Raw genomic sequence first — 27,562 nt, 5'->3', positions numbered from 1 at the left:
AGATGATGATTGCTTTATTCCGAAGTGGGGTGTTGAAGTAGGAGCTCCAGGACCAGAATTAGTGGGAACTGAGAGAACTTCAAGTTGAATGAACACCCGCTTTCCCATTTGAAGTTAATGAAATTTATCGGCATAAAATTCAAATAATCAAGAATCGGGGTTGCATTGGTGAAGTTGGTGCTGAGCTGTGAACGAATACTTAGCGTGCGTGGTCGGGGCGGTATTTCCGTTTGTGATACTGACGCCGGGGTGGTTTTGAGTTTCAGGGCTTGCAACATTGACTTTGGGCGAGATTTATGGGTGGGGGAGTTAGTGGGACGCTGAGAGATCGTTGGTTTATTTTGAGTCGCGTCAAACGCGGAATCTCAAAAGTGGCTGCAAAGCAGAAATAACTTGTTCCATCCAGGCATCTCTGTTAAGTACAGAGAGGCTCCAAATCACATTCAAAGAACAACTTGTGGAGGGTCTCTTGAAAGATTTTGGCGTGTGACCAACCTTTTGGCAGAAGCAAATGGTATCATACCCTCCTCAATCAGAACCAATGCAGCATCTAAATATATAACTTAACAAGAGAAAAGAGCGACGACATCAGTTAGAAATTAGAAAAAAAGCATCAAAAAGAACCAATGGCTGGCCCGATATAACTATCAAGAATCTGCAAAAACAGCATAAGCTACAACTCCGCTAACTACAAAGACATACACACCTTATCCATCTCCTCAAGCTGCTTAAACCCACTCGCATAAATCTCCCTCGCCTGAGGATGTAACGACTCCAAATCAAGCGGCGTGCCAAACAACAGCTCATCAACAGGGTCAAGCGGGCGCGGGGTAACCTTCGGCTTTGACGCCTTGTACTCAATAATCGCCATCATATGCGCGAACCCAAAGTCGTCCTTGGGCAGGTAGATCTGCGGCTGACGAGGTTTGGGCGTTTCAGTGCGAGACCTTTCGCGTTGTTGGGGTGAACCACCCTGAGTTTGCGCGGTGCCGTAGCTGGAGAGATCGGACATCACAGAGGCGATGGACGGACGTTGGTTGTGCCCTGGACCCGAGTTTGTCGGCGTCGTAGTGTCAGGCCGTGGACCTCTTGGTGTCGGAGAAGCTCGAGGTGCATTCCCACTGGGCATTCTCGAGGTGAACCCAGCCGACCCAGGGGTGACTGAACGTGAATAAGCCACGGAGTCTTCGACAGAATACTCTGAAGGAATTGAGGACCTGCGATTATCCGAGCTGGACAGAGACGAGATATCACGCTCCTTGGCTTTCTCATTCTTGATCTTGTTCAGCACCCTATCGAGCTTATCACCAATGGCGTCTTTGTTCTTCGCCAGAACGCCTTCCAAGAGGTCATTCTTATTCACAGGGTTATTCTCCCTCCACTCCTCCTCGACGATATCGCTGATATCGTACGTCTCCCCATCAGCTTCCACGTACGAGTACCGCATCCGGTCATTAGAATCGTATCGCGAGCTTCGAAGTAACGCGTTCCCAGGCAACAGAACATCCATCCCCCGCACCGAATTCGTCTGCGCAGAAAGAATGGCACGCTGATTGGCACGTGTAGCAGCCCGCTGAGCAGCAATAATTTCCTGCCTGGACGGTTGTTTGGGTTTGGGGGTATCTTCATGAATAGGACTGCCCAGATCCGTATTGGCGCTGGACGCGGACTCGCGATGGAGATGAAGCTGCTGCAGTGCGATCTCATCTAAGGGAGCAGAGGTACGATGGCGGGATGTCGAGTTGCGGTAAGATATGGCGCGACGGAGAATGAAGACGGGGTCGTCTGATTGGACGTCATCCAATGACCCAAGGAGTTGCGCAGAGTCGACTGATCGGCGTTTGTTCACGGCCAATTGGCGGTCTGGCGCTCTGTAGGTGGGAGGGCGGGGGAATGCATCGATGACCCTACTAGAGGGAGAAAGTTCACGTTCTGTAAAGAATGTCAGTCAGTACTAGGTACGAGGAAACGCAAGATGACCATACCACCATGACCCGTATCAACGACCAACTGATACCTAACCCTAATCGAACTCCTCCTCTTCGTAAACTTATCCTCAACCTCATCACCTCCATCAACCACACCCTCCAATATCCCAAACCTCTCCAACCCCAACTCAATAACCTCCGCAACAGTCACGTTCTTCGGGAACACAAACACCTTTCGTCGCATAGTCGACGAAACGAGGGTCGAAGGCGCAGGATTCGTATCCCTCAGCGTATCCTTGAACACAATCGCCTCCGTGGTAGGATGGAACACCATATCGTCCGGAAGGTCGTCGGGGTATATAACAAGCTGCAACGGGAACCTGAACGAAGGCGAAGAAAACCTCTCAGGCGTAACATTCCCTCCCCCTCCTCCAACAGCAGCACTCGCGCTCAAATACTGCGGCCGAGGCGAAGCCAACTCCTCTCCATCATGCGACATATCAGCAATAAGCGTATCATCGCCCTCATGTCCCAAATCACTATCATCCACCCCATTCATCCTGCGGTTCAAATAAAACTTGACAGCCGAATCATCCGTAAAGTCATTCATCGACAACTTCTTTATCGCAGGATGCATCGACAAATTACTCGCGATCGAGCTGATGCTCCCCACGCTACTCCTCTTGACCTTGGGCACCTCCATAGCTTCCACCACGAGCGTCTCAAACACCACCAACGGCTTTTCCTTCGCTTCCAATACGGCAGAAGCACCTCCTCCAACTTCTTTGATCGTCAGATAATAATCATCCTCGTCTTCCCCCGCTGGTAACCTGAACCTCTGCAGTGCCTGCCGGACGAGATCGGAGGAAGTCGTTGAGCTGTTGAGGAGCACGGTTTTAAACGTCGCTTCCGTCTGCAAGTGTTTACCCGCAAACACGCGTATGACGCTGAGCTCTGGTACACCTGGCCCTGGCCCGTCCATCGAAGATGCGGTGAGTATGAGCGAACCAGGACGTGGTCGAGAAGTAGGCGGTCCAAGCGCAGACCCGGAAGACGACGAAGACGAGGTATACGACATGACTGCAGATGCAGATTGCAGCCCATACGAAGGTTGGGCTTCCGGAGGCGAAGAAGGGGACCGATTGAGGTACTGCTGGTAAAGCGCCTGCTGGTGCTGATCCCTCTGCCGCAGCTGACTAGCATGCGGCGACACTTGAGCAAGGGCCGTACCTCGTTCAGGCGTCGCAGGGGCAGCAGCAGCCACTTGATTTTGTGCAGCAGCAGCAGGTTCAGCACGCGCATTATTAAGCGCCTGTTGCTGCTGCTGCTTCTGCTGCTGAATCGCCACAGCCGTCGTAGGCGAGACCGTCCCATCCCCAGGCGACCCATTCCCATTGCCATTAGGCCGATGCTGCCCACCAGACCGACTCGAATCTTCCGATCCACGAGCCGTATACTCCCCACTCTCCATAGACCCAATGGACGCACTCCTTCCGCGATCCTTCGCCTTTTCCTTCTTCCGGCTGAAAAGCCCACTGAACACGGACGATTTCTTCTTCTTGTCCTTCCCATTCGTTTCCTCCTCCTGAGAATCCCTTGAAGGCTCTTTACGCAGTTTGCCGGGTGGTTGTTGGGGTTTAGCGAGGCTTGCTGAGCTTACGGGGGGCGCCATCTTTTCCTTGCCCTTCTTCCGCTTGGACGCTTCATCAGCGTCCTCCTCGCGTTGCCTTTTAGTTCGCTCCTCTTCCTGTTGCTTCCCGATGATCTGGCTGGGGAGGTATGGTTGGCCTTGAGGCCTCTCATCGGTATCCCGAGCGATGTTGGGTGTAACGGTCAGTTTACGTGTCTCCGTCGCTTCAGCTGGGTCAATCGATCGAGGGCCCTGAGATGCAGGGGAGGCATTCAACCTCTCGCGAGAGCTGACTGTGCGCAGGGCCTGTTGCTGCTGCTGAGGGCCCTGCTGAACAACGGCCTGCTGAGCAACGGCCTGTTGGGCAACGGCCTGTTGTTGCTGCTGCTGCTGGGCCATTAGCTGCTGCTGTTGTTGTTGCGCCTGCAACTGCTGCTGCTGCTGAGCCCTCAACTGCTGTTGCTGCTGCTGTTCGCGCTGAGACCCAGGCTGCAGCGCATCAGGAATAGGCACCGTATTAGCAGCGAGGACCTGGCGGATCTGGATCTCCTCCGTAACGCTATCGTCCCACTGCATCCCGTCGTCAGGCTCCATATTCCCTGGCCCGAGCTCTTCCTCCTCCCTCCTTCTCTGCATCTGCTCAATCGCAAGGCCTTGGTCTTCATCTTCGTACCCCTCATCGTCCCATTCCACGTCTTCTTCGTCTGACATTTCTTCTTCCTTCCATACGGCGGGGAGGTATCGATGGACGGAGAGGGTAGGTGTGAATTGGACGCCTTTATTTTGTCGTGAACGACGCCCGGCAGGAGAGGGAGTTTTACTCGATCCGACGCGCGACGTAAGACCGGTGCGAAGCCGGTCACCCAGGATTATCTGCCCTTCTTGTAGTTCGGTTTGTGTGGCGGATGCAAGCTGAAAAGCGGGGGTTACATAATTGAGAATAGGATATAAAATGGGTTCACGTACATCAACGTTACGATGTTTATTAAGTCTTGCCAGCCGTTCAAACGGCGTCTCGATATTTTCCGCCGGTATATACCCGACCTCCTGGGTCTTGAGCACACGAACAAGCCACCAATAGCTGTTACTGTCGTCCATCAAAAACAAGCTGTCCCCCTTGACCACATTCGCTTGGCCCTCGACGGTAGCTGCGAAGCTGTGGAGGGAGTACACGAGGTCAAAGTCTATAGATTCGTTCGGGATGGAGAGGGATGACGAGCCGTCGTCGTCGTCGTCCATGTATTCTTCCTGTTCCTCGCCCTCGGAGTCATCTTCTAACACGGAATGCTCCTCGTCGTCGGTATAGTTTACGGCTGCGTCGGCGTGTGCTTGTAAGTGGGAGTGGTCGTCCGCGTGGATTTGGTCGCGCAGATCAAAGGTATCTTGCCGTTGTAGCTGGATTCTGGACATTTGGAAAGGAGGGCTATGAGGGGTACATGGACTTTTTGAAGGGAGAGATGGAGATTAGAGCCACAGTTTGAGAGAAAGATTGCCAACAGTTCATGCAGGATTGCTGTTGTTGGTTGTTTGATATCAGGGTTGTCGCCCACAAAAACAAAGCATCCGGCATAGCAACGCGCCAACAACGCGCGCTCCAGTATAAGGCCGGTACTTATGCACCAACCCAGCCCCAACTTCACCAATGCAACTCCGATCCTCGAATTCTATGGCGACGAAGCTCGTCAAGCTCACAGGGGAAAGCGGGTGACTTCATCCAAGTTCTCTCAATTTCCATTTCCTATCCTACAACTGGAGCTCCTACTCCAACACCCCACTTCGGAATAAAGCAATCATCTCTTACTTATTGTCATCACCGAATATGAACCGTCACGCGCGCCAAGTCCCGGAACAACCTCATCATGCAGGTCCATTGTCGGATTTCATTGTTATTATCTGATGTACATTTGCAGGTCTCAAGTTCCACCAAAGAGGGCATTTGAACGTGTAACGACACGTGAACCTTCTAATGGGAGACATAACCACGAGAATTGGAAAGTACACAGAACATTACATGGCTATGCTAAAGGTTGGCTAAAGGAGTGAAAAATAACGAAGCTTCTAACAACGCAACAACAACGTAAATGAGTCTTCCATATTGGTTCCATAGGGTTTGTTGTTGACAAGAGCTGGGGAAGATGTGGGCATCATATGAGATGACGATGGAACAGGAGATGAGCGAGGGAGGTGGCAGAGGGACCGTTTTCGGATGATGCGACGACGCGGGAGGTAATTTGATTGCGCTCTCAAAGCGCTGCCTGCGTAAAGTCGTTAAAGTCGATGACATATCATATAAAACAGGTGAAAGATAAAGCTTAAAGCTTAAAGCTTAAAGGCGAGCATCGCAGGGAGATGTCACGATGGCGGCGTGGCCTTCCACCCGTCCTCCATGGTATTACGGATTATGTCGCCGCACAATTGCGCCGTATTTGTGCGTCGCACTTCCGAATTCTCTGCTTGTTCAATAATAGAGAACCCGAGTCTTCCCCACTCAGTCGACATCCAGTAGTGACACGGCTAACAATGATGTGCACTTCGACCACGCCTCACGCCCAACTCACGCCTGGAGTATCGTTCTGGAATCAGTAGCGATGTTGCCACAGTTTTCAGTTGTGATGACTGAGTAACCTTGGAGTAACCTGAACGGTTGGATACCGGATATGGCACCGGGGGCAAAGAAATTCGAGTCTTGGTGTAGGCTATGTAGCGCACGCGTTAATCGAAACTCTGCGATACAATGGTACGTACCAAAAACTCTTCATTACAAAGTTATATCCTACCCATATTCGTGGTAGTGCACAAGTTTATAGATTAGCCACTAGATATAAGCGATCCCTCTAGGCAAAGCATGCGTAGTAGAATTGACATAGTCAGAAACATTGATCCCAGCCTCCTCCAAAACTCTTCTCAACGACCTCTCATCTCCAAAAAACTCACAGTTCATTTCCCAATCCTCATCCCCGCACCCTTCCTCCCTCACCCCCGCACACCCAAAATCAATAAGAACAACTCTTTCGGGCGCCTCAAGCACAGGGGACACAAGGACATTATGAGAGTTGATATCAGAATGAAACACACCTATATCCTTGAATTTCTTCACGGCATCGATCAGCGGATGCACGATCTCGAAAGGGATGTTCACACCACTACCCGGCTTGACGTCGAATAATGGTATTCCGGGAATGTATTCTATGAGCACGCCGAGCGGTAGGATGGCGCGCGTGTTTGGCGGGGGTATGACGCTCCCCGTGCCAAAAACCTTGGGAACCACCGTTCCCTGCAACGACTCCAACCGACCAAGAGCGCCCACCTCAGACTCATATGATTCTTTCAAGAGGCGATAATAATGTTCTTCCCAGAGGTACGGCTCCGCCTCTTCTTCTCCGTATAAAAGGTCCACCGTAAAGTCATCCGGACGTTTTCCCCGCGCTACGTCTTCTCGATACTGCGCTGCGGCAGTTTCGGCATCGAGTGTCCACGGGTGGGCGGGTAGTGTAGTTTGAGGGGGCGGAAAGCGGTCGTCGACGGTCTGAGGGTCGAATATTTTAAGGATTATTTGGGAAGGGAGATTGTGAATAGGTTCGGAAAGGCTGACGAGGTAGACTTGAGATTTGGTGAATGGGAGGAATGGCTTGTTGACTTGTAGGGATAGTGATGTTCCACCTGTAAGACGCAGTGTGATACGAGAGCCAGCTGGATAGGAGTGAGGAGTATTAGATGAAGACATTGGGCCTTGGCGAAAGTGGACGCTGAGAGCAAATGAATTTTGAAGTCCGCTGACGCCTCTACGATTCCTACTAATGATGTGCCCAATTGCACCTGACACAACATATCACCCCTAAAATCCTACCGCGTCTTATCTTGATCATGAGACGGCTCAAGCTCCGATTCCAATGGGCTGACAGAGTTACGCATCAGTCAAAGTGGTTATCGCTCAAGGTAAGATTGGATAAGGGTGAGTACCGTTTGATCGTGTGGAATCGAGGCCACTCTTAACTGACATATGGCAAACACATGAGCCCCTTACCATCATGCTGGTCCTGCTTATATTATGCGACACGACTGCCGTACCACTGCGGCGTTTGTGCTTCAACAAAGCAAAATGACACGCTATCACTTAGAGTATCTCATATGATCCCTTTATCCTTGACTCAGAGCGCTGATAAATATCTCTTTAGGTCGTCCTAAATATATGATGCAGGCAGGATACTTAAGCTTTCTAGATCTGCTACAGCCGTGACGAACTTGATAAGCCTCTTTTGAAGCTTCCCTGCATAGACGTTGACACTGGTGACCCACTCAGATCACGAGGTACACCAAAGTTGGCTGCCTAGAAATACAGCACCTTGGGACCATCCCAGAATTCCACAAACGGCTCACAGACAATGCCCCTCAGCGTAAGCGCCACTTCCCCAAGTTTACACCCTCTCCTGACCAGCAACCAGAACGCACAAAAGAAGCAGATTTCCGCTGCCCTCGACATCCTCGAGACAAAAACGCTCTTGTTCGACTGGTCCACCCAGTGGGTCAGCGTGCACGACGGTAATACCTCCCAGCTTGGAGGCTTGAAGCCTGGATGTCGCCAGGACTCTGCGGCGCCCAAGTTGTATTGGGTGGGCATATTCAACGTCAGCAATAAGAGGATCGTGCCGCCTCCGCTCATCCAGGCGTCGTTTGCGGCAGTCCCAGACACCGCAACGGCTGTTGCTGCGTTGAGGGTTGCTTTGGCAGTGGGTTATTTTTAGTGCTTGACTATAGATTATTCATTATTTTGAGTAGGACGCCTGAGGTGTTGGTGTGCAGATGATAAATAAAGAGAATAAATTGAAATGATCGGGTTGTTTATTCTGTCGCGACTCACTGTACAAAGAAGTCAGCCATAAGCATTGTATCTAGCAGTCGGAGGTGGTCATCGTCGCATTGCCGAGTTGGCGAGGGTCCGCGCCTTTAAATTAGGAACGTTCAGCTGGGCGCAGCTCGCAAACCAGCTTATGATGCACTAAGCATGCGAAAAAATTGCGAAAAACCTTAAAGAAATCTCCTTCTCTAGTGCCTTGGCCCTTATCACTGGATTGCCTGCCAGAAACGGCCATCGAAGTGGTAATTGACTTCCTCCACGATCTAAGTGCTCTCAAGGCATGCTTGCAGGCATGGTGTGGCACTTCTTTCTCTGTGTCACAGAAGAACCTGGGAAATTCACGTCAAATGCCTGATCTGTGTGCGGAAAAAAATTTGACGAAAATCCTGAAATGCCTGAGGACTGTCCGGACCAAAAAAAAAAAATTTGGGAAAATTTTTGAAAATGCCTGATGTGGATGTGCAGACAGAAGTGGCTCCAATAGCGCCTAGGCTATGCATGATGCAGAGGCGATAAGTGACTGTGACGAGGAAAGAATAGCCGAAGTCAGGAAGATCAGGCGCGGCACACGCCTGATTCCGACGTATTTCCACTTGAGGTATGGCTACGTTACATGGAAAGGAGGGCTACGAGGCGTACATGGACTTTTTGGAAAGGGAGATGGAGATTAAAGCCAGATTTTGAGAGAAAGATTGCCAACAGTGAGTCAGGCTCTGGTGTCATGTCTGGGACAAGGACACCGTTTTTCAAAAATTACATATATGGTAACTACATGTAAAGATTATATAGGGCTGTATTGTAGTGGATTATTGCGCTTTTTTGATCTCCTTTTATGGCCAACCTAAGTTCACTTCCAGCGATTGACATCTTTTTTTTTTTCACAGAGATAATTGAATCACAAATATGTATCTTGTTAGAAACTTGACAGATTGCTATGAAAATTTGTGAAATATATCCTCTCCCTATCTACCATTTAAAAATGGGGCAGGCACCCATCGGGGGCCACAACTATGAGGAAACAGGTTAGATGTCATGAGTAAGTCTTCCCATCAGCATGCATTTTTACACATGAAATCACAAGACAGGAGATTAGGCCAAGAGCTCAGATTAATTGCAAAGCAGATTTATGTTCAAGTTCCTCATGTTGAGCTAACAAGGACAGAGTACTGAAAATTACAATGAAGAGGAATAATGATGGCTCTAGTGTCATGTCTGGAACAGCTGAGAATGTTTCAATTCTTTTCAAAAATGTGCATGTAAGAAGCAGGGTACTTTACACTGATTATATATGTAGAATTATAGATCAACAGCAAGGGTTATTCAATTATGACAGATTTATTGTCAACTTTAGATGGATTTGTTGTAACACAGTCCAGATCTTGAGATTGTTACAAATTCTTTTTATATGAAGGTCAAGACTATGTGAGGAAATATTAACAACATACCAGCACTCCTGTATCAGCATTTTTAAAGCAGTACAACTTTTTTTTTACCCATTGATTCTGTTTTTTTGTTGCATTTAGTGCATCAACCTGCCATTAGGAGGAAGAAGTGCATGTAAAATGCTTTCACATACTCTGAGATATTCTACTAGCATGGACACATACTTTGATGAGCAATTGCAACAAGTGGAACTGACTTTATGCTCAGAACAGCACAAATTCTCTTTTCAATGGTTTAAAAATGCATTCTAGGTTCATATTAGTGTATCCTATAATTCCTACAAGGTAAGTGAGCTATTCAAATATTTTTCTGGCCTGCAGTGCATAGCACAGGGAGAAAAGCCAGTAGGAGGTCAACTGCTTGAGTAGCTGCCTATTTGGGTGTGGGTGTGAGATTGATTGCTTATGTCTGTTTTTGGACGACCTTATGTCTCAATATAGACATAAATTATGTCTATATATGGACATAAGGTGTCCCAGACATGGCACCAGAGCCGTGAGTCATGCAGGATTGCTGTTGTTGGTTGTTTGATATCAGGGATGTTGAACACGAAAACAAAGCTTCCGCCATGGTTGCGCCATAGCAACGCCTAATGATGCCGGTAGTTGTGCACCAACTTCAAGAACGCAACCACAAACAGGATTCTCGATTATTTAGAATTTGGCAACAAAGTTCGTCAAGCTCACAGGCAAAAGCGGGTGACTTCATGATCATCCAAGTTCTCTCAATTTCCACCTCCTCTCTTCCCCCACCCATGTCTTGCCCACGCCAGATTCGGAATAAGTAAAGCAATCATCATCTATTATCGTTATCACCGAATTTGAAGTGTCAGGCTTCAAGCTTCAAGTCCCAATTTTGGAAGAAACTCACCATGCAGGTCCATTACCGGACATTTTTATCATTCTTACCCAATTTACATTTACAAGTCTTGAGTTTTGCCAGCCTGGGCCACCATTAAAAGAGAATCTTCCCCACCCAATCAACATTCAATAGTGAGACCGGTGACAGTGATGCACAAAATTCGACTGTGCCTGGTAGCGACATTGCCACACTTTTCAGGATGTCAGATTCCAGTTGGACTTCGTTGTGATGTTTGGCTTGATACCAGATACGACTTGGGGGCGAAGAAGCGTTAATTGAATCTCTGCAATGCCATGACAATGGTACGTATCAGAAACTCTTCATTACCAAGTTATATCTTATTCATATCGTGTTAGTATACAATTCAACAGATATACAAGCATAACGGTTAATCATAAGCGATCCCTCTAGACAGCCTCAAATCTGTGCATGCATAGTAGGTTAGACAGAAACACTAATCCCAGCCTCCTCCAAAACCCTTCTTAATGACCTCTCACCTCCAAAAAACTCACAGTTCATTTCCCAATCCTCATCCCCGCACCCCTCATCCCTCACCCCTGCACACCCAAAATCAATAAGAACAACCCTCTCAGGTGCCTCAAGCGTAGGGGACACAAGGACATTATGAGAGTTGATATCAGAATGAAACACACCTATGTCCTTGAATTTCTTCATGGCATCAATCAGGGGATGCACAATCTCGAAAGGGATGTTCACACCACTACCGGGCTTAACCTTGGATAACAGTATGCCAGGAACATATTCTATGAGTACACCAAGTGGTTGAATGGCACGTGTGTTGGGCAGGAGTATGATGCTCCCCATGCCAAAAACATTGGGAACCACCGTTCCCTGCAATGACTCCAACCGAGCAAGAGCGCCCACCTCAGACTCATACGATTCTTTCAACAGGCGATAAAAATGCTCTTCCCAGAGATACACCTCTGCCTCTTGTTCTCCATATAAAAGGCCCACCATAAAGTCATCCAGACATTTTCCCTGCACTATGTCCTCGCGATACTGCACTGCGGCAGCTTTGGCATCGAGGGGCCATGGGTGGGCAGGTAGCATGGTTTGAAGGGGTGGAAATCGGTTGTCAACAGTTTGGGGGTAAAATATTTTAAGAATTATTTGGGTAGGGAGATTGTGAGTACTAGGTTCAGAGGGGCTGGCGAGGTAGACTTGGGATTTGGTGAATGGGAGGAATGGCTTGTTGACTTGGAGAGATAGTGATGTTCCATCTGTGAGACACAGCGTGATATGAGAGCCAGCTGGATAGGAGTACCGAGGAGTTATAGATGAAGCCATTGGATGCTGCAAGCAAATGAATTTTGAAGTCCCTGACGATTCCTAACAAGGTCTCTCAAGACAATGAGCATAGAAGTCGGAGTCAATATGCCTTTAGAAAAACAGATTTAAAACAATGGTTTGGATCTCGTTCTCCTTTTCATTATCGATTCAATTTCTTGATTTGATAGGAGGCATGCGAAACACTCTTCCTCTCCTACCATCATGGCATCCTTATCCGATTGCCCTCAAGAAATCATCAAAGTGGTTCTTGACTTCCTCCAAGACGATCCAAGGGCTCTCAAGGCATGCTCACAGACATGTGTGGCACTTTCCTCTCTGTGTCACAGATACATTTTCCACTCTCTTGACATAATGGTGGTATGGTAACAAAGTTACAGAGCCTGAACCAAAAAATTGGCACTTTCTAGATGCCAATCCGACAATCTTAGACTATGTCCAAAAGCTTGAATACCACATGTCCAGTTATGACTTGGGGGACAAGGATGTGCCTTGGGTGCTGAATAAGCTTCATGACCACAACATATGCTCTTTCCAGCTGACTGGCCTTCCACACCCTGGACGCGTGAGCTGGCCACCGCTAGTTTCTCCTGGCAGTCTGGGAGATGCATTATTGCATGTCATGCAATCACCTTCAATCACATGCTTATCACTGTTCGTAATCACCAATTTCCCTGTCATTATCCTGCATGCTTGTGTGAACCTCACGGAACTCACTTTACATGGGGTTGATTTTCATGATTCCACTGTCGACGAGCAAGGATCTTTGACTTCACCATCTGGTTTTGATGTTAGAATCCCACAACTCCAGACATTCACTTATGAGACATATCCTGATCAAAATCCAATGTGCCTCCTCAAAGGTAGACACCCCATTGATGGCCAGCCAGTGCTAGACCTTAGCAATGTTCAGATGTTAAGCTTTAAGGTAGATCGAACTTCAGATTTGGCTGTCCTGTGCGCGTTTATCAATGCAACAAACAAGCTTGAAACTCTGTGATACAGAGGTATGTACCAGAAACACTTTTGTAGAAGATCAAATCTTATATTCCATACATATAGCATATGACACTGGCAATGCACTGTTCATGGGCATGGTGGCATCAATCAACAATCTCTTGCTATCGACACTAAAACGACTTCACTTCACCTTCAATGTGTATGGAGATGATAACAAAGACCCCTTGTATGGAATATGCAAGGAACTCAATCATCTCTCAGAACACTCAAACGTGATTGAAGAAATTAGCATGGTGGCTTGGGTTTATTGGGATCACTTTGGTAAGCAGTGGGAAATGCTGGACACTGCTCTCTCCAAGGCAAATGGGTTTCCGAGGCTTCGTTGAGTTTCAATCGATATTGCGGTGAGACTTAATATTTATGGGCGGCAAATTCTTTGTGAGAGGGAACTAGACGAGATCCCAACTAGATATCTTCTGTGGTTGTCTAGCAGCAAGACGGTCCTGTTGTCTTTTTTGGGAAAGGTAGATAGTTAGATAGATACATACATTCTGGAGCCATCCCAATGAGGAACAGCTGGTACATCATACTTTTATAATTACAAACACATCCATTCAGTATTTGATTTTTCAGATATCTCCACAAGTGTTTTTTTTCGTACCCATCCTAGTGACCTTCCCCAACCAAACTATTGACCATTTTCATATCTTGACTTTGAAGGTTACATTTCCTGTGAAGGCTTCTCAAACTTGATAATATGTCTCCTAGCCACTTCAAGCCTTTTGCAGGGGGATGTAGTTGGTTTTGTAATAAATCAACAAATGTAGTTGAGACTCCAAAAACCAGTCTTGTGGGGCAACTGAAACAGGACTGGTCCTACAATCTATTTGGTTCAGTTATGGTCCACCAAGGATGGGAACAGTTTGGACTGGTTGCAGTTAGGCATTGTCACAGGTAACCCTCGGGTACTTTCGGCCTTACCTGTACCCCTACCCCTGGAAACCCATACCCTCAACCACGGGTACAGGTTTCTGCGGGTAAGGGTACGGGTTCTGGTGGGTTTGGCAGGTTTGGCGGGTCTTACGGGTTTGGCTCCACAGGTAGGTTATCTTAATCAAGTAGTAATATCAGAACATCTTAATCTTGGCCATAAGTCAAACAATAATACCATTTTGGTGTACAAGTGAACTATTAAACACGAATATATCTATAACTATACTAATCATCGTCATCACCTATGGCATCCCAATCTGCTGTGAGATCCTCCTCAGCAGCATCAGCTGGAACCTCTGCCAACACAGTAACTGCCTTCACATCGGAGTCTTTAACATAGCCCAGCAAACTCCATCCCCCAAGGCACATCAACACATGAGTTGACTGGACAGAGAGGCGGCTGCGGACATGGGAAAGCAACAGCCATCCCTGACTGAAAACCTGCTCAACATCGACTGACATAGCTAAAGTAGTTGAGTTGTTAGAATATGCCATCGAGTCAGTTCATGAGACATACCAGGGATTGTTAAATAGTCCAACGCCATACGGTGAAGGCGAGGATATTCAGCTTTTTTCCCAGCCCACCACCGAATCAGATCTTTGACATTTTCTGTCTTAGTGTTGAGGTATTTGTTGAGCTCATCGCGAAGCTCCGTTTCGTCAGAGGCCGTTAATGCAGGTAGAGTGTCAAACATGTTCTCATCGGAATCGAAGACAGCAGCCTCAGGGGCCTGATATATATATATATAAGTATGAGTTGATACATAACAATAGAAAACATACCGGTACAAGGCTGTCATCATCAATTTCCATGAATGCGTATGTTCGGTCAAACTTGTCGCGTACAAGGGATTTGGCAGTCCTGATCCAGGTGTCATCCCAACCAGCATTCTCAAAGTATTTGAGTTTGTGACCAGGGTGAAGGACTATTGGAAACGGTACAAAGGTAAAAACATGAAGTCAAACAAAAGGAGAGGATGCAGCTCACCCATCGCGATCCGATATATTTCAGAGTAGTCAGTTTTGTTGTAGTACTTGTTGAGAATTCTCTTTCCCATTGCTAGAGCGGAATGTAGGGCGACAGAGTATTGGGGATCATCTGCTGCAGTTGCTAGATGCTCGTCGATGCGATCCATAGCAGAAATAACGGTGCTGATGTTTGGCGTGCCGCACGAAAAGAAAAGCGTAGCATGTTTGAAGACCTGAATAAACACCAGTTCAAATGAATTGTTAAGATCATTTTGGGGTACCTACCATCAAAGTATCGCGCAATTGCTCCGCTACCTTCCATTCATCCAAGTCCAGCTCTAGCTCACGCATTTTCATGTCACGGTCTCCTGTAATAGTGTCGATGGCCATACGGTAATCAACTGCAAATAGAAGCATGTCGTAAGTCGAGTTCCAGTGAGTTGAAATGTCTTGTGGCATCATGCGTTGCCTGAGTCCAAACCTCTTGAGGGTTGAATTCCATTTGGGAAGGACGATGGTCATAGAGTTCTTGATTGTGAAAGCAACTTTGCAAAGCTATGAGTACAAGTGAGTGAATTGTTTACGTTAAAGGTGGGAGCCTTACCTTTGCCAACACCAGCCGAACAGGTTTCACCTCTTCCTCGAGCTTCTTGATTTCCTCCGGGGTCATGCCAGCATGAGTTTCTTCAAGCCCCTCAATGTCGTCGTCCTCAATGTCGTCACTCTCATCCTCAAGCTCGTCACTACCATCTTCGACGTCGATGGCTAATGCAGCGAGCTCTGCAACACCCTCAGCCAAAAGGTCTTCACCTTTTTTCTGTGATTTGGGTGGCTCAAATTGACGAAGTACCCCTTTTGCCATGAGGCTCATGATGTGGAGAAAGCAATGAACCTGGTTTGCCTCTCCAGATCCAGGAAAATCCTTGATTAGCTTGGGAAGTTCGTCAATCATCGCATTGTTGTTGGATGCATTGTCACCAGTGATGCTGAGCAGCTAGGGTTTTGGTAAGTTTATATGTTGTGGAAATACACGAAATCATACCTTATCACTGATCCCGAAATCTTTAAGAACATTGGCAAATGTGATTGCCAAATTCTTACCTGAGTGGGACTTGGCAACCTCGATGAGATCCAAAAGCATTGACATTGGGGTGCCGTCATGCTCAAAATGAACAGTAATTGCTATGTAGGCTTTGTGGTTTGGGGATGTTCATGCATCGGTAGCAAAGTTGAGCCGTCCGTTGTATTCCTACAATGACAGTTAACCTCATTGTTTATCACAAAAGCGAATGACATACCTTTAGCATTTTGGAAATCCTTTTACGACACTGGACGAAAACCTTTCTCACATCATGAGAGACCATTTCAGCAGATGGAATGTAGTAGTCAGGACGTCCGGTTTTCATCAAGGATCGGAAGCCACGATCGTTTACGATTTGGAAAGGATGCTTACTCTCAGCGACCCACTGGACGATTTTGGTGCTGCTTGAGAAGGTAAGAAAATAGTTAGGGGGAGTGAGTAGAAACTTACTGCACTTCAGTCTTGGTGTGCTGGCGATGACTGTAAGTGAGCTTACCCTTACCAATACGTTGGAATGCTGCCGTAATGGATCCATTGGCATTTTTCATCTTCCCCAGTGCCTCCCATGCTGCCTGCACATCTTTGGTGTTGTCAGCAGCCGCTACAGCCTCTTCTCCCCAGCATTGTTTGGCATGCTTGCGAAGGTTACTGGTTGACTTAGTGTCAGTGGTGTCGAGGTATCGACGAACGGAATTACCGCCACGGCTTTTGCAAGGCTGAGCTGCACACTGGAAGCGGTGGACATGGCGGCCCTTGACGTCCTCAATGATTGGCTCAGGCTTGAAGAACACATAGATTGGTGAGTTCCAATCTTTAGAAAGTCATTCTAGGTACGTCTCAGTGATCTATTGACTAAATTGGGTGTAAAATCGGACTTACTCAACTCTGCCTCTGCACTCTCCTCGGGTGTCTCTAAATTTTCAACTTTGTCTTTGTCTTCATCGTCGTCTGAATCATCATCGTCATCGTCGTCATCGTCACCGAGTGGTGCCAACTCTGGCATGTCGTCGAACTCCACATCAACGGGTGGTTGGCAACTTGCCTGTACCACATGATCAGTACGTAAATATCGTCGAAGTCTTCAAGTCAGAAGCTATACCTGGGAGGATCAAGCAGGCGCCTTGGTTCCAGTCTTCTTCGCTGCAGAACTGGCTGTAGCCTAGATCACATAACATTAATATTAAGAAAAAGATTGAGTTAATTAAGTTGACGTACCTTGTTCCGATTATCTTCGTCTTCATCATCTAAGATGTGAGTTGAAGTTGAAGAGAGCATCCTGCGAGGGTGGTGGTTGTCCTCATCTTCAACTTCCTCAACGGAAGGTTGATGGTCTGCCTAAAGTCAAGGCCAGTAAGTCGACAGAAAGAAAAAATGAGACAAGACCAGCATACCGCTTTTTTTGCTAGAAGTTCCATGTGCGCCTTCTTTTTTGCGAGTAAAGGGTCACCATTGGTCAAAGAACGTTCAGAAGCAGTGCACTTGCGAGGTTGGGTGGGTGCATTGGACGAAAACATGGTGGGAATGGAAGGGATGGTTCGGCGAACGTACTTCCTGTCTTTTAAGAAAATGTTGCGATGATCAGGGGTTACAATGAAGCGGGGAAGAATACAAAGATGTGCCGCGTCTCGAGAGTTCGCGGGTCAAAGACACTCCATGGGTTCTGGAGTCAGCTTCTAGGCTCAAGGGATTACAAAGGCGCATCAAAGACACGCCGCGTATCAAGGGTATACGCGTCAAAGATGTGCCATGGGTTGTTATCAATTAACTACATCTGTGTACGTTACTTTCATTTTGTAAGGACAAATCAATGTTATTTGTGTATTTGGCAGCAAGTACAGTGTATCACGTTGAAACTAAGTAATGCAAAACTACGTATGATTATAGCTACGGCATACCTGCTGTAAATACAAGGAGGGATGAGGGGGTGTACATTACTACAGTGTACATAAGAACTATACTATATTACATCTATAGGCGTGGAGGGAAGAGGGAGTGGAGAAAGAAAGAAAAGAAATTTGAAAGGCGCTCAAACACTATATATCCAAGCCACTTTAGGGCGGGTTTGGGTTGAGGGCAGGCGTGGAACGTTTAGGGTAGGCATAGTCTCCACTCCCTCTTACCTTAAGGTGTTGTAGTGTAGTTCTTATGTACTGTAGATATAATGTACACCCCCCTCATCCCTCCTCCTCCTCCTCGTATTTACGTATGCTGTAACTATAATCATACGTAGTTTTGTATTACTTAGTTTCAACGTGAACATTTCGTGCATTGTCACAAATAAAGGATACAAAAATACAAAGAAAACTTGCCCCTCACGTTGGTTACATGGTAAACCGTAAATTGCTCGTTATTGATGAAAATAAATACATCAGAGATACTAATGAAGACATGGAGTTAAGCCTTTGGCGGCGTATCTCAATGTGCCTAAACTGATAGCTTCTTTTATTCAGCCCATGATGGAACGCCGCCGTGGCTGTCGTTGTTCGCTGAACACGTCAAATGCCATGCTCACGTGATACAAGCAACTGGCCCTAAAGTCAACCAAAGATAAACAGCCTGCAACCCATTTTCAAACTTCTTTCCAATTTCCGTGTATTATCCTTGTAGTTTGTAGAGTACATACCCAGTATAAACAGTTGTGCGTCGCTAGTGCATTTCAGATGATTATAACAGTAATACGAATTATAGGAAAGCTGAAAACATGCAAGCTGAAAACATGCAATCAGAATACAGTGAGAGAGCAACAAAACATAGAAAACTCGAGGCAAGTTCTGTTTATTCTTGTGAGATTTCGTAACAAGCTAATCACGCTATAGTTGCCGGAAGTCCTTTGGTTCTTAGATCTCGAAGCTCAAGTATCCGAGGTGGAAACCGACGATCAGGTTGGCAGCGACGAAGGTGTGTATCATGTGTTGTAGTTTTGGTTAGTACAGTGCTAATTCTTTCCAAGGCGATCTTATCGACGACGACGAAGACATTGATGAGTCGAATTCGGGAGATGCGCACCAGAACCTTCTCCGTGAAGCAATGATGCCGTCCGATGACGACACGTTTTGGGAAAGCTTTCTCAAGTGTGTCATGGCTCATCAACATATTGCGGAAGAAGACATTCAAGATATTGGAAAGGCGTCTTTGTGGGCGGTGCCTGTCAAGGTAACACTAATCCAATCTTCAATGCTTATGTCCATAATAACTTTTCTACTTAGCCTAGATATGAGGAGAGGATAGTTTGTCGAGTCCATCGGCGGCTCATGGACCCTAGATTTCCTGCACGGTTTTGACCCCCAGCAGTCTTTGGCTGGAAAGCTCTACCTGGTAGAGTATTCTTTGAAAATGGCTCAGAGGAGATGATTCAACAAGTGTGTAATGGCATACCCAACATGATGGTCTCCAAGATTTTCCACATACCCGATCCCAACCCCTCCATCTTTGATGTCCTGGATACCTTTCGACCAAAGCCTCATTCATGGGTTCGGCTGCACTGTGGGATCTACAAAGGAGATCTTGCCTTCATCTGGGAGGTTCACACTTCTTCCACATTGCTCATCAACTTCCTTGTGGTACCACATGTTGATTACGACCCACCTGCTGCCAAAGTCAAAGGAAGCAGGCTTATCGCAGATGAAGACAAAAATGATGAGACAGATGATGAGTTCGCAGCGACCTACAAGCCCGATCGCGAGCTAAATAAAAGAGCTTCAGCACCAGGGCAGCCCCCCCAAGCCCTCTTCAATCCAACACTGGCAAAGCAACGGTTTTGTCGGGCTTTTCAAGAATGCAACAGCTTATTTCTATTCCGCGGAGTATTGTACGATGCGGATGGATATGCTTATTTCCCGGAAGTCGACACAGATTGGTACACCGCAGAAGATGTGGTACCGACATCGAGGGAATTCGACCTTTTTAGCACCTGCTCGGACATTCCACTCAACGTCCGACAGCACACAATGGCAAGAATGTCAGCCAGGATCCTTTGGATAGGCGATGGGGTGAAAATCACTCACGGAGATTCGAGGGGGCTTTTTGGAACGATTGAGGATATAATGGAAAATGAAGCCATTGTTTCTTTAACGATGGAGGATGTAACGACTACTGTGCCCTTTTCGTCGCTTCGAAAAGATCTCAAAGTAGGGGACAAAGTCCGTATTCTTTCGGGAGACCACGAAGGTGTTACGGGTTGGGTAGTGAATCAAGACGATGACTATGTGTGTGTCTTCAATGACAGGACCGGTTCAGAGGTAAATGTCTTGTTTTTTATTATTTTATACTTCTTTTAACATTCTGTCATCCTTTAGATAGAGGTATCTCCAGGGATTGTTCAGTTCTTCACCTCCCCCTTCGTCTTTGGAACAGAGTCCTCGGATTTGAAAGTTCCCTTCACAGATGCGCAAAAGGGTGTTATGAAGGGGGACTCTAACAGTCATCTTGTAGGAAAACAAGTAATGGTCAGCAAAGGGGATTTTAGAGGTTACCGAGGCAGAATAAAAAGCACGGTTGGTGAAAAAAGGGTCTTGGTCGAGCTCGAGGCATGCCTCCAACACCCACAAGTTTTTGACATGAGTTCTCTACACATTATGCAAGCCCTTTATCTTATTTTTTGAAATCAATGCTGATCAGCTTCCAGTGCCAATGAAAGGCTTCAGCCTCCCAGGCCTCAAGAGCTTCTCACTGATTTCACTTACCCACTTGAACCAGCACCTCTGCCTGGTACTCTGGCAGGCTTTTTGTTCCCTGGTTACCCCTTGCCGGATCTGCAACCCTCAGTCCCATATCCCGCTGCTTTCCTTGTGCAGACTCTGGCCATTGCAGGGCCATCTACTCCGCTTCCTAACTTGGAAGATGTCCCTATGACCCCGGCTTGGAACCCAAGCTCACGAACCCCCCGCCGTGGCGATGATGGTAATTATGTATTTAATTCAAAGCCAATAGATACTGATGCAATTGTGACAGCCCCTTCTCCGTATTGGCTCAGAGATGACTGCTTCGCCAACATGAGACTGAGCCTTCGTCTCATCAACACCAACCCCAATTTCCATAGGGGCGAGCACGAAGATAAGTGCGGGGAGTTCAAGGGAGTAGTCAGGGATGCAGTGAAGGTCCAGATCGGTTTCAAAATGTTTGAAGTGCCATTTCCATATTTAATACCTGAAAGGCCGGAGTGCAAATCCCAGGTTGTTACCGCATTTACCGGCCCACATAAGGGGTCGCAGTTTAGGATCAAGGAGTTTGGTGAAGATTTTTGCAGCTGCTCAATTTTGAAATCAACAACGCTTTTGAGAAAGGTTGATGTCAAAATCGCCACCAATCAACTGGTAGTCACCCGAGACAGTCGGCGATAAAATACCTATACCATAGATATATTATAAATACCTTAGAGACTTTTTTTGTATGTTATACGCATATCTTGGTGATAATCTACATAATTTTGACCTAAATGCGAGGCCATGAGGCATGCGAAACCATGAGGCAAACAATCAATGACTTAATGAATGAACTTAGAATGAAAACCTTTGTTATGTATTTAAAATTTTTTTAAACAACTTGGAAATATTGTATGTAATTTTTACATGTAACTTAGTGACACAGACCATGATCTGCCCAAAGAAAAAATGACTATTTACATGATGGGTATTGCTACGGGTACCCACCAACCCCTGTCACGGGTATGGGTTTGGCAAGGGTAGCGAAGATCAAACCCATACCCCTACCCTCACGTACCCTTACCCGCAACCCGCACGGGTTGCGAAACCCGTGACAATCACTAGTTGCAGTTCCATGGTTGCATGAAGGTCAAAAAGCCAGACTTGACCAGACTTGAAAACACTACTTAAAGCAGAGTATCTGTTAATGTCTTTACATTCTGAACTCTCACAATGGTACAAAGGTTGCTTTAAATGATTTACACTAACAAATATGTGACCTTTTTTTTAAAAGAAATTGTGGTAGGTAGTCATACTGTTTTATTCACCATTTCTCATTATTTAAAAGTGAAGCACAAAACAGAATGTTTTCTATGCACAAAAAGACTGCAATCTAATGCAGAAAAAGAGATTTTTTACCTTTTAATTATACAATAGAATATGTTCAGTGATATCATTTTATGTTTTAAATCTTGATAGTACTTACAAGCCAGCTTCAATGCATGGAGATACAACTTCAGCTACATCATTTCCTGCATTTAGAACTTGAATCTTCAGCTTCTCTGCCACTACATACTCTCCCAAGCATTGTCATATTGCTGCTAGATTTTCCATAGCTCTAATTGTATCTGGATGTTCCACTCCAAGAATTCTGTATCTTGCATCCAGAACTTGCATCTCCAGCTGCTTTGCCTCTTTGTACTTCTCCAAGCATTGGTATGTTGCAGCTAGATTTTCCACAGCTCTGATTGTCTCAGGGTGTTCCACTCCAAGAATTCTGTTTGTTGTATTTAGAACTTGTGTTTTCAGCTTCTCTGCCACTATGTACTTTCCCAAGCAATGGTATGTTGTTGCTAGATTCTCCATACCTCTGATTGTATCTGGGTGTTCCACTCCAAGAATTCTGCTTCTTGTATCTAGAACTTCAATTGCCAAGGTTTCTGCCTTTGTGTATTTTCCCAGGTGCTGATAAGTGACTGACAGATTTGCCATGACTTTGATTGTGTCTGGGTGTTCCACTCCAAGAATTTTGGTCCTGGCATCCAGAACTTCAATCTGCAGCTCCTCTGTCTCTGTGTATTTTCCTTGATCTTGATATGTGACTGATAGTTCTCCCATGGCCCTGATTGTCTCTGGGTGTCCCACTCCAAGAATCATGATTCTTGAATTCAGTACTTGGATCTTCAACTTCTCTGCCTCTGCATACTTTCCCAGTTTATGACATGTTGCTGCCAGATTTCCTATGGCTGTGATTGTGTCTGGGTGTTCCACTCCAAGAATTCTGTTGCTTATATCCAGGTCTTGGATGTTCAGCTCCTCTGCTTCTGTGTACTTCCCCAAGAATCTATATGACATTGCTAGATTTCCCATAGCAAGAACTGTATCTGGGTGTTCCATTCCAAAAATTCTAATTCTTGCATCTAGAACTTGAGTCTGCAGCTTCTCTGCCTCTGTGTATTTTCCTAGGTTATGATATGTTTTTGATAAATTTGCCATGGCTCCAATTGTATTTGGGTGTTCTGCTCCAAGAATTCTGTTCCTTGTATCTAGAACTTCATTTGCCAAAGTTTCTGCCTCCTTGAAATATCCTTGTTCCTGCAATAGCATTACAAACTTTGCATGGGCATCATCCATGTAAAATTGACTACCTTCTGATTTGAAATACTCCATATTTGCTCTCACATGTGTTACCAAGGCTCTTTGGAATCCATATGGCTGGCCAGCATTCCATCTTAGTGAACAAGCCAAGGTGACATATGCCATTAGGCAAGATTCTTTCCTCTGATACAAAGTTAATCTGTCCCTACCCCAGGCATGAACCAGTGGATGCATGGCATATATATAATCAGATGGGCTTTTCTTAATCAGGGAGAATGACAGTAATATCCGAAGTCCCTCTCTAAAGACAAAGTTATCCCAAGTAACTGATTTATCAAGAGGAAGTAGCCTTTGGTCAAGCAGAGAACTAGCATATGGTAAATTTGAGTTAGAAGTTTCCTCATCTTCTGGAAGGGCAGCATAAGAAAATATTTCCTCAGTGATTCCTTCATGATGGAAGAAAGGAAATAAATTGAGCAGGAGCATTGCACTATTGGCTGCAGTGGCCTTGTGAGAATCATCAGATTCAGCCCTTAGCTGAATTTCTTTGAATGATAGCTCCCAAGTTTCATAGACAGTTCTGTTATACCTAGAAGCTCCTGTAAATTCAGAATGGGATAATAATATTTTTTGATGCTCTAAATATTTTGCAAGGTAGTCTCCAATAGTGGTAACCCCAGAAGCAATGTAAGCACTAGCCTGATCAATAGCAAGAGGAAAGCAGAAGAGCTGCTTCACAATCTTAGAAGCCTCAGCTTGAAACCCCATTGAAGATAGATCCAAGCAACTGGCTTTTAGAAGTAATTCAATAGCATCATTCTCTTCCAACTCAGTTACTTCAAGAGAATTCTCAGATGAAGTCAGATTCCTCATGGTAGAGTTGCGAGTGGTTATCAGAATGTTTCCCCTTCTCCCAGGTGGAAAATAAGCCTCCAGCTCAGCAGGTGATAGAACATCAGCATTGTCAAAGACCATTATATAGTTCTCTTTCAGTGAGCCAATCCAGTGAAGAGCATATTCAGGTGGTCCATCCAGACCAGTACACCTGGCTGCAGGAAATTTACAGATACCCTTGAGTCCTTGTGTGATGGTGCCAATTGAGGAAGAATCAATCCAGAAAACATAAGAGAAACTGAATACAGTTAAAATTTCAGAACTGAGGGTTGGATCACTACCATCCAGAGCTACTCACTAGTCAAACATTTCCTCAACAAACTTCAAGCATATCTGAGTCTTTCCAATACCCCCCATACCATGCAATAGAAAGAACTTCCTCTTCTGAGCTGGGCCATCTGCATTGGAAAAATGCTCCTTGAGTTTGGCAATGATGTCTGCACGCCCTGTAAACCAATTGCTCGGATTTGTCATGAGGGGAATGGCCCCATCAGACGTCCTATTGCCACTGTTGATGTTGTTGAAGTGAATCTGCCAGAGACCCATACCATCATCAGCTTGCTAACTTCTAAGTGGATATCTAATTGTTCCACTCACAGTGTCAGCTGCATAGAATGTGCCTCTGCTCACTGCAGTGCCATGAGCATTTGGAAAGACTTGAGTTCTGCTCATTCTTAGTGATTGATGATGAGTGTAAGAGTTCAGGACGAGGGAGGGAAAGAAAGGGGAGTTCTCAGATGTCAGAAAACCCCCAACCTCGGTGGATGCATGTGTGAACATGTTGATTTATTTTTAGGAGCCTGTGCCTGAGCATTTCCTACTCTTCTTCTTGCCATCATTTTTCTCATTCCTCGGCAACCTACCCTCCTTGGTGGGTAAATTTGACCTTCTGGTATGCTGATTCCATATGAGATTTACAGGGTTTACAACAAGGGGATGAAACCCAGCAGCGCTGGGGCCGCAAGTGCTTACTGTGATGATGGGCGCTGCTCTACAGTTGTCAGTTGGAATCTGCATTTTCCTTGTATGACTTCATAGAGCAGCAGGGGTCTTTCAAGGTCACTGGACACAGAGGCTCTGTTTAGGCAGGAGCTTGGCATCAAGTCTCAGCATGGGGGCCAGAAAACCGTCTGCAATGAACACCATGATCTCTCTTGTTTTCATCATCACAACCCATGTCGCTATCCCTCGAATCAAATGGCCATTTCACCGTCGAATAGGCTAAGCATCTGAAGGCACCAAGGTCACCTTCATTTGGACAACCCCTTGGAACATCACTCCCAACAACACTCCTCCCGTCAACAGTCCAGGGGGACATGTATCATGCCTCCCCATAATCCCAGTGCCATTCCTAAACCCCCACTCCCTCCCTGAAGATGAACTTCCTTACCCAATGGGAGTGTCTCTACTGGCGCATTGGGGGTGTTGGCTGTGGGACGGAGGAGGCCCAAGGGGGGAAGGCGTACATCAAAGTCAGGTCGTTGATGGCCTTGGACTCAAGAGTTCGGCAAATCTTTATGCTGCAAAGTGTTAAAGGGAGTGAGGTGGATAATAAACTTGGAGAAACTAGGAGGGGGAATAAGAGGAGACAGGCCATGGCTGCCTCGTTCGCAAAGTCAAATGTGGCTGTCTCTTGACGTGTAATGGCTGAGATCTTGAATCACTTGGGCACTTTATCCAATCTATGTGCCATAAAATGGCCAGCACTATCAAACGCACCCTCCTTTGCTTTCCTCGCAACTGGGTTCATCATACCACCATGATAGCAAACCCATGAGTCAATCTCTCCAAGTACTCCAAGTCCCACTTATACCCTGGCACAAATTTGTCCTTCACAAAGATGGTATCAGGGACTTCGAGTGGGCATTGGGAGTTGGTGGTGCACAACTTGATGTGATTCGGATGTGGAAAAGTGTTTCTACAAGCGGGAAGGTCGTTGAGGATGGATATGTAGGAAGCAGACAGACGAACACGCATGCCTCGAGATCGGCAGGGAGTTGTAGGTGAGAAACTACAGATGCACTGATGATGTTCTTGAATGCTAGATTGATGTTCTCGAACACTAGATCGAACACGCCGTATTGTCCTGCCACCCCTCAAGGCCTCATCATTCATCGTTAACTTAGGATGTATATCTGAACCTCGGCAAGGACTTAAGCACATACCACAGTGGCGCTAAGGGTAGTTTTCCCCTCCTTCTTGAGCTCCTCAACGACCTTGTCAAGGCAGTAGTAGGGTGTGTGCTTGTGTGGGGTTAACAAACCATTTTTGGCAGTCAAAGGTTTTCTTTTGGTGGTTATAGTGTCAAATTTGTAGGGTCAGCAGGGACGGGATCACCGTTCAAGTAATCTGGAACGATTTTCTGCCCTAATTCACAAATTAGTCGGTCACAGAATACCTGGGGGGAAAAGGATTGAAGACAGACAGACCTTGGACTGACACAAATACATCTGTTAGGAAGAGGACAACTCAAGTTGGTGTCCGATGTGAGTTGAAAATTCAAGACCTCTCTGAGTCATCATGGTACCCTTGAGTCTACCTCATAGTTGTGTCGCTTAAGTTAAGGGTGAGTAAGCTATGGTTGTGGCTGTGGTGTTGGTGGGATACACATGCTACTATGTGTGTGAAAAACCTTTCCTCTCTTGCCATCATGTCATCATTATCTGATTGCCCTCCAGAGATCATCGAGGTGGTAATTGACTTCCTCCAGGACGATCTAAGTGCACTCAAAGCATGCTCTCAGACATGTGTGGCACTTCTGTCTCTGTGTCGCAAACACATCTTCTACTCTCTTCTCATCAGTAATTGTTCGAATCTTTCACATTCACTCCATTATCTCCATTGATCGCATTCTAGCAGAATTACGCTGGTCAGACCAAAAATTTGGCCCTTTCTAGATGCCAATCCAACAATCTCAGAATATGTCCACAATATTGCATACCACATGAGCAAGCTCGACTTGGAGGATGGGGATGTGCCGAGTTGGGTGCTGGACCAGCTTCATAACCACAATGTACACTCTTTCCATCTGATTGGCTTCTCACCCGGCCTGAGGTGGGCACTAGTCCCTCCCCATCTCGAAGGCGCATTATTGTGTGTTGTGCAATCACCTTGGATCACATGCTTAGCACTCTCCCAAATTTCCGACTTCCCTGCCATTGCTCTGCGTGCTTGTGTGAACCTCACGGAACTCACTATATCCAATGTCAATTTCCATCTTTCCACTGTTGACAAGCAAGGAACGTCAACTTTAACTCCTAGTTTCGACGTCAGAATCCCACAGCTTCTGATGTTTTCTTGTGAGGTGTATTCTGATCAAAGTGCAATGTCCCTTCTCAATGGTAAACACTCGAATGATGGCCCGGTGCTAGACTTTAGCAATGTTCGGATGTTGAGCCTCAA

General features: G+C 46.3%; 6 protein-coding genes across 6 annotated transcripts; 3 read left to right on the top strand and 3 right to left on the bottom strand.

The window, feature by feature from the left end:
• Positions 1–613: 613 nt before the first annotated feature.
• LACBIDRAFT_303929 (uncharacterized protein) lies at positions 614–4,968 on the bottom strand (the record flags this gene model as incomplete). Its single annotated transcript, XM_001884338.1, has 4 exons — positions 614–655; positions 707–1,932; positions 1,986–4,470; positions 4,525–4,968. 4 exons carry the CDS (start codon positions 4,966–4,968, stop codon positions 614–616), a joined length of 4,197 nt encoding a protein of 1,398 aa, XP_001884373.1.
• A 648-nt stretch (positions 4,969–5,616) lies between these two features.
• On the bottom strand, positions 5,617–7,282 carry LACBIDRAFT_330223 (uncharacterized protein; the record flags this gene model as incomplete). The annotated part of the gene is made up of 3 exons (XM_001884337.1): positions 5,617–5,813; positions 6,117–6,254; positions 6,493–7,282. The coding sequence occupies 3 exons, from the start codon at positions 7,280–7,282 to the stop codon at positions 5,617–5,619; spliced, it is 1,125 nt and encodes a 374-aa protein (XP_001884372.1).
• A 658-nt stretch (positions 7,283–7,940) lies between these two features.
• Positions 7,941–8,343, top strand: LACBIDRAFT_330222 (uncharacterized protein; the record flags this gene model as incomplete). Its single annotated transcript, XM_001884455.1, has 2 exons — positions 7,941–8,285; positions 8,335–8,343. 2 exons carry the CDS (start codon positions 7,941–7,943, stop codon positions 8,341–8,343), a joined length of 354 nt encoding a protein of 117 aa, XP_001884490.1.
• A 1,248-nt stretch (positions 8,344–9,591) lies between these two features.
• LACBIDRAFT_330221 (uncharacterized protein) lies at positions 9,592–10,566 on the top strand (the record flags this gene model as incomplete). The annotated part of the gene is made up of 6 exons (XM_001884454.1): positions 9,592–9,669; positions 9,708–9,728; positions 9,937–9,970; positions 10,119–10,140; positions 10,297–10,351; positions 10,462–10,566. The coding sequence occupies 6 exons, from the start codon at positions 9,592–9,594 to the stop codon at positions 10,564–10,566; spliced, it is 315 nt and encodes a 104-aa protein (XP_001884489.1).
• Positions 10,567–11,105: 539 nt separating this feature from the next.
• On the bottom strand, positions 11,106–12,804 carry LACBIDRAFT_330220 (uncharacterized protein; the record flags this gene model as incomplete). Its single annotated transcript, XM_001884336.1, has 6 exons — positions 11,106–11,140; positions 11,230–11,274; positions 11,371–12,031; positions 12,321–12,431; positions 12,569–12,623; positions 12,743–12,804. The coding sequence occupies 6 exons, from the start codon at positions 12,802–12,804 to the stop codon at positions 11,106–11,108; spliced, it is 969 nt and encodes a 322-aa protein (XP_001884371.1).
• Positions 12,805–18,729: 5,925 nt separating this feature from the next.
• On the top strand, positions 18,730–19,309 carry LACBIDRAFT_303927 (uncharacterized protein; the record flags this gene model as incomplete). Its single annotated transcript, XM_001884453.1, has 4 exons — positions 18,730–18,792; positions 18,845–18,926; positions 18,979–19,181; positions 19,235–19,309. The coding sequence occupies 4 exons, from the start codon at positions 18,730–18,732 to the stop codon at positions 19,307–19,309; spliced, it is 423 nt and encodes a 140-aa protein (XP_001884488.1).
• Positions 19,310–27,562: the final 8,253 nt, after the last annotated feature.

Source organism: Laccaria bicolor, genomic scaffold, assembly GCF_000143565.1.
Source record: "Laccaria bicolor S238N-H82 LACBIscaffold_25 genomic scaffold, whole genome shotgun sequence".
NCBI classification, from domain to species: Eukaryota; Fungi; Basidiomycota; class Agaricomycetes; order Agaricales; family Hydnangiaceae; genus Laccaria; species Laccaria bicolor.
The sequence above is the reverse complement of the archived record's forward strand: the minus strand, read 5'-3'. Positions and strand labels throughout refer to the sequence as shown.